The 10,087-nt window shown below is 49.5% G+C and overlaps 1 protein-coding gene across 1 annotated transcript; it reads left to right on the top strand.

Moving 5' to 3' along the window:
* Positions 1 to 1,844: 1,844 nt before the first annotated feature.
* On the top strand, positions 1,845 to 5,684 carry LOC100846667 (protein NRT1/ PTR FAMILY 4.3). The gene is made up of 5 exons (XM_003579766.4): positions 1,845 to 2,154; positions 2,250 to 2,467; positions 3,089 to 3,532; positions 4,314 to 4,429; positions 4,534 to 5,684. Exons 1-5 carry the CDS (start codon positions 2,049 to 2,051, stop codon positions 5,441 to 5,443), a joined length of 1,794 nt encoding a protein of 597 aa, XP_003579814.1. The 5' UTR covers positions 1,845 to 2,048; the 3' UTR covers positions 5,444 to 5,684.
* The last annotated feature ends 4,403 nt before the right edge of the window (positions 5,685 to 10,087 follow it).

Genomic DNA, 10,087 nt, shown 5'->3' with positions numbered 1-10,087 from the left:
GATTGCGTTGCAGCGGCGTCCCTTTTCTGAAGATTTGGTCCGTTTTCTTTTTGTCCAGATGGAGACAAGTCCGCGGATAGCCGCGATGAGCAGTTTTGGCTTACCGATCGTCCGTTTTGGTTTCGTTAAGTACAGCTGGTCCGTGCTGCTAAACAAGAAGCGCGTGCTTTTCTTCGATCTGGTCAGATAATGCCAGGATACTGTCTACAGGAGTACGCACAGAAATCGTGCGTGTTAGGTACCCACTGACGCTTTTGTGCATTTGGACTGTTTGCTAAGTTCGTAGTACCTCGAAAGGCAATCAAACTTGTAGGAGCAGGCAGCGGTGGGAAGCTGAATCAATCTCTGTGGAATTGGCTACTCTGCTTCATGTAGAGTCTAACAGCCAAGTTATCACCGCATGGTTCATATCTTTGTGGTTTGGGATATATGCAAACAAGCTTAGATTTGGCACTTCTTTTACCCGTGTATTTTCAGTGGAGTCACTGGAGGTTCTGGAGCAAAGCATGTGACTGTGCGAATCTATGCCTTGCGATCTCTGCAAGGGAAAACGAAAAAAACAGGGGAGCTTTTCAGCAACAGATTTGCGCTGCCCTCTTTTTTGAACAGCTCGCAAAGAATCAGGAGGCATACATATCTTTTCTTTCTTTATTTTGAGCTGAGGCATACATATCTTGGCATATGGCAAGTATTCCGGGTTGATTTGCGGCTTAGCTTGCAACGTGCCTCAAGTTTCCACCACCAAAATCTATCCAAGATACCCCCAGTCCGGATCATGCACATCATTCATAGTTGGCATCCGATTTGTCCGTAGGATTGCATTGCACGAAATGGTCCTCGTTCCATTGACATTCTTGGTAGGATGGCTGCCTGCCTCTCCTCTCTCAACAACAATATTATCTTGAGAACTAATTCTTGCATGGGTGTACCTTGTCACTGTCTAGTCCTGAAAAGAAGACAAATAAATATAGATCCACTGTCTACTTGTCCGTGTTGACTGTCAAAGGGGTTAAGTACTCCCTCCATCCAACATAGGATGTTTTAGTTTTGATCAAATTTGAATGCATCTATAGACTAAGTCATGTCTAGATACATCCAAATTTTAACAAACTTGAGACATCTTTTGTTAGACGGAGAGAGTAGTTTTTTTCTTTTTTAGGGCTTCATGGGGTTAAGTAGTTATCCTGTTGTTCGCTATGGTTTTAGCTCCATGTGCAGAGACTAGGGACCTTTTCGGGTAAAAAATTATTTATGGCTTTTGCCTGTCAAAATAATATACTGACAGATAACTCCATTGGTTACAATTGGAGTATTTGATATCTGACTGGCCGTACAGACTTTGGTCAGGAAACAAGTCATCTCTATCTATCTGAACGTTTCTGCTTCAGTCAACTCGCAGCCAAAAGGAACTGTTACTTTTTACCCGAACCTTTTTATTACCTACTGGCTCCGATCTTAAATTCTTGTATCAAGTTTGACCAAATATGAATGCATCTATTCTTAAAAAAAGTCTAGATACATGTAATATTTCAACAACAATTTAGGATCGGAAAGAGTACCCAACAATTCGACCAAGACACCTCTAAAAAAAATATCCAATTTGACCAAGACAATCCATATCCATATTTCTTCCATTCACCATTTCATGCGTGTGCTGCTGATACTATGCAGTGTACACATCTTTACGCCCTCCCAACTCACACGATCGAGAGCGGCATTGCCGCTGCCACTATGGATCGATATGGACCTCGAAATTCCGATCTGAAAGGGGCCGGGGCCCAGCCGCGCGCACTACCGGCCCCTGTCCGCACTCATAAGAGCAGAGCAGAGAGGTCATCGGCTCATGGCCGGCTGCTGCGCGCTAGCTCCTCCTATAAATAAAGCCTCGGCCACCAAGTTGCCATTTACCAGCTTTGCCATCCAGAGCGAGCGCGGCTGCTATACGAGCCAGTACGAGTGGTAGCTACCTAAACAGGTTGACTCCTGGACAGAGTGAGCGGAGACAGCGAGAGAAGCTAGCTACTAAAAAGGAATTCAACTATTCAAGCATGGACGTGGAGAGCTCCGCGGCGCACGAGGTCTCCGTGGACTGGCGGGGCCGCCCGTGCGAGCCGCGGCGGCACGGAGGCATGCGCGCCGCCGTCTTCGTCCTAGGTACGTGGCACGAACCATGGAGCTAGCTAGCAATGTTGTCCATGTTGGTTACAGCTGAAGGATCAACAATATAATGGATGGGTGTTGCCGTGCAGGGATCCAGGCGTTCGAGATCATGGCGATCGCGGCGGTGGGGAACAACCTGATCACGTACGTGTTCGGGGAGATGCACTTCCCGCTGTCGGAGGCGGCCAACGTCGTCACCAACTTCGTGGGAACCATCTTCCTCCTCTCGCTCGTCGGCGGCTTCCTCTCCGACTCCTACCTCGGCTGCTTCTGGACCATCCTCACCTTCGGCTTTGTCGAGCTCTCGGTACTGTACTACTGCTGATTATACATCAAGAAAAATGATTAATTGGTTTTTCACTTCTTTTCCCATTGATGATGTCGTTGACCGTTATGGGCTTAAGGGAGATGAACTTGGGATGGACCATGGATAGGGCTGGTAGGATTAGGAAAGGCGCCAACGGCCAATCACCATGCTTGAACCAGAGATGTCTTGTTCCCGGCCGGTTCCAAAAAGTGTTACGGGACCAGGTTGAATTCAACCCAGCATGGCATGGCATGGCATGGCCGTCGCGTACTACAATGCCTTTTTTTTTTGATCTCCTTGTGAAAGGAAAGCTACACACGCAAAGGCAATTTTGTTGTTGGAGGCTTGTCTGAAAACAACATGTCCAAGAAAGTTGTGCTAGTAGTAGTATTTGCCGTCTTAGCCACTACTTTCTTTTAGCATGTAAGTAGCTTTCGTAATCAACCTTAAAACCCTGCAATAATGGAGCCTTCTCATGTTACACACAAAGTAAAATCAACATACCAAAAACATGAAATTCTTCAGTTTACTGAAAAGAACAAGAAGAATGCTCTCCAAGTTCATCACTCTTTTTGGTTGGACTTTGAATTCTTACTTTGTTTCTCTTTGTTATGTCTTCAGGGCTTCATACTGCTGTCAGTGCAAGCACACCTGCCGCAGCTGAAGCCGGCGCCGTGCAACATGGCGTCCATGGACGGCAGCTGCGAGCAGGCGAGGGGCTTCAAGTCCAGCATCTTCTTTGTCGCGCTCTACCTGGTGGCGCTCGGCAGCGGCTGCCTCAAGCCCAACATGATCGCGCACGGCGCCGACCAGTTCGCCGCCGGTGCCGGGGTCGACAATGCCAAGAGGCTCTCCACCTACTTCAACTCGGCCTACTTCAGCTTCTGCCTCGGCGAGCTCTTCGCGCTCACGGCGCTGGTCTGGGTGCAGACGCACTCTGGCATGGACGTCGGCTTCGGCATCTCGGCTGCCGCCATGGCCGCCGGGCTCGCCTGCCTCGTGTCCGGCGCGGCCTTCTACCGGAACAAGCCTCCTCAGGGCAGCATCTTCACTCCTATTGCAAGGGTACGTAAGTTGGACAGAGTTTGTTGGACTGTTGTGTTAGTGGCAAATTGCTGTATGTCAGTATGTTCAACATCTTCTTTCTGCTAAAGAAGTCCATTTAAGAAATTTCTGAGACACAGCAGTATGCAAGAACTTTTGCCATGATCATTGATCTCATCACACTAGTACTCAATAATTAGATTTGATATACTTGAACTAGTAGGTAGACTTCTTTGTGTCGTCATTCAGTCAGAGCAGTTCCTGCATTATGCTCACCTTGCTATATTTTACAGTTGTGCAATTTGGGATCATATGATAGGCAGAAGTAGTTTACATATTTGCTTGCAGATCAGATCTAGTCAGATACTACCTAGAGGCTAGAACTGATATGCTATCCCAAGTTGTGTGTCTGCAGCGCAGTTTTAAAAGTTTGAGGATTTATTGACTGTTAGGCTGTCAGTTCTGTGCAGCTATGATTTTGATCATACTGATAAACGACAGAAGTGACTGCGGATTATGTAGGCTGTCACGTGTGCCGATGTGCAATATTTAACCTGTGTTCAAGATGACAGGCTTTCATTGTGCAAGTAATGCTAAGCTATTCAGCCAATCTATGTGCTGTTGACCTGTTAATGTTATTACACAGAAATGTTCCTGTGGACTTAAAATAAACCTAACCAATATACGATTGATAGGAGTTGTCGGTGGTCATAGCATTCACCTCGGTTTTCCTAGTTCCTGCTGATCCTGACTGAACTTTTGTAACATGCTGAATCACTGACGAAGTTGCAAAATTGTGCAGGTGTTTGTGGCTGCCTTCAACAAGAGGAAGCAAATCTGCCCTGCCAGTCCAGCCAACGTCGGAGTCTGTGAGCCGGCTCGCCTCGACGGCAACTTCCGCCACGGCAACAAATTCAGGTGAGCACCACATCTTCAGCAATTTCATTTCAGCACTTTCAGATTGCTCTGTACGTGCGCTGTTGTTATCTCTGACATTAATCCTGTGGTGAAACCACCTGCAGGTTCTTGGACAAGGCGTGCATCAGGGAAAACGCAGGGCAGCAGCAGGGTCAGGACGGCAACACGAAGCCGGAGAGCCCGTGGCGGCTGTGCACGGTGGCCGAAGTGCAGCAGGCCAAGACGCTCCTGGCCGTGACCCCGATCTTCGCCTGCACCATCGTGTTCAACACCGTTCTCGCCCAGCTGCAGACATTCTCCGTGCAGCAGGGAAGTGCCATGGACACCGCCCTCGGCGGCCACGGGTCCTTCCGCGTCCCGCCGGCGTCGCTGCAGGCCATCCCCTACGCCATGCTCCTCTTCCTCGTCCCGTGCTACGAGCTCCTCCTGGTCCCGCTCATGAAGCGCCTCACGGGCACCCGGTCCGGCATCACCCCGCTCACCCGGATCGGTGTGGGCCTCTGCACCGTCGCCTTCTCCATGGTCGCCGCGGCCACCGTCGAGCGCCGGCGCCGCGACCTCGCGCTCTCGCCCGGGGGAGCGCAGCAGAAGATGTCCGTGCTGTGGATCGTGCCGCAGTTCCTGGTGTTCGGGGTGTCGGAGATGTTCACGGCCGTGGGGCTCATCGAGTTCTTCTACAAGCAGGCGGCCGCGTCCGGTGCCGGCATCGGCATGCAGTCCTTCCTCACGGCGCTCACATACTGCTCCTACGCCTTCGGCTTCTACCTCAGCTCCGTGCTCGTCAAGCTCGTCAACATGGTCACGGCGGGCCACGGAGGCGCCGGCGGATGGCTCGGGGACAACGACCTGAATAAGGACAGGCTGGATCTCTTCTACTGGATGCTCGCTGTGCTCAGCGTGCTCAACTTCTTCTGCTACCTGGTATGCGCAAGGTGGTACAATTCGGGAGCGGACGGCCTTGATGCCGCCTCTGCTCAGATTGCTGCTGAAGGCGACGGCAAGGAGATCAGCTGAACAACTGCAACAAGATTGAAACTGTATATGCGTATAGGTTTGAAAAAATAGTGGTGGGGGAAGGAGTACTAGTTCTAAGATGAGTAAAATGCAGTCGCAGTCATTGTATTTGAACCGTATTCTCGGTTTAGTCACTGTATTTTGAAAACCGGAAAATACGGTCACTGGACTCGACGAAATATCCCACATACGGTCACCGTTACGAGATTCATACGTATTTGTACATCTCGGTTGACACGTAGGCGTGGCGTTTTTGCATTCCGGCCCTTCTCGGAAAACAATAGCCAAACAGTTCGTCTTTGTCGTCAGAGAAAAACAGAAGCTAACATCATGGCCTTCTCGTGTGATGATATCCCCAACTATAAAATACAATAAGTAGAGATCTCATGCGTCGTCGTTTACGGCACATCAGAGCTCATCCAGCCATCCGTCTGAGCCCGGATCACCGACATGACGTCTCCATCTCCCATGATCATCTCCACGCACTTCTGGAGCTCGCCGTCCACCCGGGCGCGCACCCCGACACCCATGCCATGCGCGCCTCCAGCAGCCGCTCCACCGTTGGTTGGTCCGTGCACTGCAGCACGGACACGTACCATCATCGGCACGCCGCTGGTGACAGTGTCGAGCGTCTAGCTCCACCCGCAGTGCGTCACGAAGCAGCCCGCGCCCGGGTGTGACAGCACCTTTGCCTGGTCGCACCACTCCATCATCATCCCTTGCGCGCCGTCGTGATCGGCACCGTTGCGCGCCACCCACAGGTACGGCCGGCCGGTGGCCTCGAGGCCGTGCTGCTTCCCGCGTCTTTCTCATCGAAACGACGGTCCTGAACGATACGTACACCACGGGCCGCGTCGGCTTCGTGTTGAGCCACTCCATGTATGCCTTCCCGTCGATTAATTCGTGGCCTCCTGAGAACAATTCCGTGCTCGACCTGCGCGACAGCTCTCAGCGTGTCGGGCTCCAGCTTGTGGAACGTGTTGAGTTCGCACATCATGTCCAGCAACAGGTAGTGTGGGTGTTCTGGCGAGGTGATGGACACGACCGACGGGATGGGAGCGCGCTGGCCTTGAGCGTCTCGGTAATCCCGACAGCTCAACCGTGGCAGCCGCGTTTCTCACAGAGAAGGAGGCAAGGATTTGGATTCATATGACTCATGTTTAACCTTTTGGTTCCTTGTGTTCCGAGGCCATGTCTGTACATGCTAAGCTCGTCAAGTTAACCAAAGTATTTCTGCATGTGTAAAACTGGCTTACACCCGTTGTATGCGAACGTAGAGTTTATAACACCTGATCATCACGTGGTGCTTCAAAACGACGAACTTTTGCAACGGTGCATACTAAGGGAGAACACATTATTATCTTGATATTAATAATGAGAGATCATCTTATAATGCTACCGTCGTCAACTAAGCAAAACAAGATGCATAAAAGGGATAAACATCACATGCATAAATAATGTGACATGATATGGTCTTTTCTTCATATGCCTTTGATCTCCATCTCCAAAGCACGGGCATGATCTCCATCATCACCAGCCTGTCGCCTAGGTCCTCGGGCATCAAGTGTAGTTGTCTCCACCAACTATTGCTACTACAACTATTGCTACTACTAGCGATAAAGTAAAGCAATTACATGGCGATTAAATCATTGACACGAAGGTCATACAATAATTAATGAGACAACCATACGGCTCCTGCCGGTTGCCAAACTCATCGACATGCAAGTCGTGAAATATTACAAAACATGATCATCTCATACATCAAATATATCATATCATATCTTGGCCATACCACATCACATGCCCCTGCAAAAACAAGTTAGACACTTCTACTTTGTTGTTGCATGTTTTACGTGGCTTTAGGGGCTGCACTAAAAGAACCGTTCTTACTTACGCAAAAGCCACAAAGGTGATATACAAATTGCTTATTAACCATATAGGCCTCCCATTGCAAATCAGATTTCAACTATAGTGGGAGAGATAGACACCCGCCAGCCGCATATGCAATACAAGTTGCATGTCAATTGCGGAACCGGTCTCTTGTGCGATGACAAGTAAGGTTGGTCCGGGCCGCTTCATGTTGGGAATATGCCCTAGAGGCAATCATGTATGATGTAATTCCCAATGTATTCATAAATATTATTGAGTTGTCCTTGTTTGAACATCTGATATGTATCATTGAATATGTGATTTGATTGTGGAACTATGTATTCATGTTGTTCATACTAAATTGTCCTTAGTCATTGAGGTTGTGCTGGACACATAACCTAGACTAATGTGAAAGTTGGCTGATGACTCGGTTCCACTTGTCATGGGCATGGTGATGTCATTCCAGCTTACACGGACTCGGCTAAAGAGTTTAGCGAGTCGGACTGACCCATATTGAGATGCAACGAGTAGGTCGTCATTTGCATGTCTCAATCAATGTAATCCTTAGACCTGAGGTTATCGCACAATCCGAGTTGTGGATCACCAACTTAGGTTCTGTCAAACGTTGTTCCGTAACAGGGCAGTTATAAAGGCAGAGTTCGGGTTGACTGAGAATCAAGCTGTGTGATGTGGATAACCAAGATGGGATTTTGCCCCTCCGACTGGAGAGATATTCTCTGGGCCCTCTCGAGTGATATGATTCGGGAAGCATGGCCATGCGCGACTTGGTTAATTGTTAACCGGGTCGATCGACTAAGAGTTAGTCGGATGAATCGTATATCACAGATCGAGAAGAGAGTTGAACTATTAAAGGGATGACGATTAATCGCCTATAGTTCGACAAGGTATATCGTGAGGCAAAAAGGGACTAAGACGTATGTCACATTGGAAGGTACGTCGTCATGACTCGATGGTACTTGGGAGTCGGCACGTTCTGCTAGGAGCCGCTACCGATTGATCGATTGTGAGTCGGACTCCAATCGTGTCCAAGTCGCCATGAGCCTGTGGGGTCACACACTTAAGAGCGGGAGCAAGTATTTGGTCGGGTTGGACCCGAACTGGAATTGGGCTGACAATGCGAGTTGGACTCGCAGGGTGGATGGGCCACAAGGCTTGGAGCCCACTTCCACTCGATATATAAGCAGGGGCGTGGGATGCCTAAAGGGCACGGTTTTTTCCACTCTCATGCGTTGAGAACCCTAGCCCGATTCAGTTCAACCGTCGCACCGGATCTAGCAGTCCGCCGCCGGAGCTCCTCCTCGCACGTGTGGATACCGGCAGAGGTGCTGTACGTTCAGCACTTCGACGATCGCGGGATTGGATCGGCTGGATCGGATCGAGGGACTGCACTGCATCAAGGCGCCGCATCAATAATCCGCAACTGCGCGTCTAGTGGTAATCCTCGTGGCCTTCTACCTCGGCTAGATCTTGGGAGTTCGCGTAGGAAAAGTTTTTGTTTATCTCTACGCGCCCCTTCACTTCATCCCCCTATCCCGCGAAATCCAAAGTGCACAAAAGAGGTAGCAACATGAACATCAATGCCCACAACCAAATTGTGTTCTACTCATACAAAACATCTACGCATAGATCTAGCTCTGATACCACTGTAGGGGTCGTTGCAAGGAAAACAAAAAATTTCCTACGAGAACTATGGAAGAAAACCCAAGATATAAGTAATGAGAAGGATTATGAGCATCATACCCTCGTAGACCACAAAGCGTTACAATCACGTGATCGTTGTTGGCGTAGTGATACTTTCGATGAGATCGATCTCAATGCCGAACGGACGGCACCTCCTTGGTATCCACACGTATGGCTTGATGTCGTCTCTTCCCTCTTGATCCAGCAGGACGAGGGGGAGAGGTTGACGAGATCCTGACAGCATGACGGCGTGGTGTAGGATATGGTGGAGAGCTCCTTGGGCAGGGCTTCGCTGCGCACGGGAGAGAAGGAGAGGGGCTCAGGGGAGAGAGAGATCCAGCTGAGGGTTTGGTGTGTCCTCTCCCCCTGCCCCTCCCCTCTATTTATATAGGGGTTGGTGGCCAGGGTTTGCCCCTCCTCCAAGGAGAGTCTAGGGCCGGCCAGCGGAGGGAAAGGAGTCCCGGGACTCCTTCCCACGTGAGGGCTCCCCACGTACGTGGTTTGCACCTCGTGGTGGAGTCCCCCACGGTTCCCTCTCCCCTAACGGGCCTAGGCCCTTAGGGGATAATTAATTAGATTGCTCCAATTAATTCATATAAAGGCCCAATTAAATTCTCAAGAATATTCCGGAACATTCCAGAACCTTCTGAGAACTTCCGAAACCTTCTAGAATATTCCCGGCTAATACCGAAAATATCCTGAACTTTTCTGGAACCCTGAAACAGCTTTTCCATATATAAATCTTTATCTCCGGACCATTCCGAAGCTCCTCGTGATGTTCTGGATCCCATCCGAGACTCCAAATCAATATCCGATATCACCATCTATTATCTCATCGAACCCTAGCGACATTAAGTGTTAAGTGTGTGACCCTACGGGTTCGAGAACATGTGGACATGACCGAGACACCTCTCCAATCAATAACCAATAGCGGGATCTGGATGTCCATAATGGTTCCCACATATTCCACGAAGATCTCATCGGTTGAATCACGATGTCGAGGATTCAATTAATCCGGTATTCAATTCCCTTTGTCTCGCGGTATATTACTTGTCCGAGATTTGATCGTCAGTA

Source organism: Brachypodium distachyon, chromosome 5 (assembly GCF_000005505.3).
Source record: "Brachypodium distachyon strain Bd21 chromosome 5, Brachypodium_distachyon_v3.0, whole genome shotgun sequence".
NCBI lineage: Eukaryota > Viridiplantae > Streptophyta > Magnoliopsida > Poales > Poaceae > Brachypodium > Brachypodium distachyon.
This window is presented reverse-complemented; position numbering and strand designations above follow the sequence as displayed.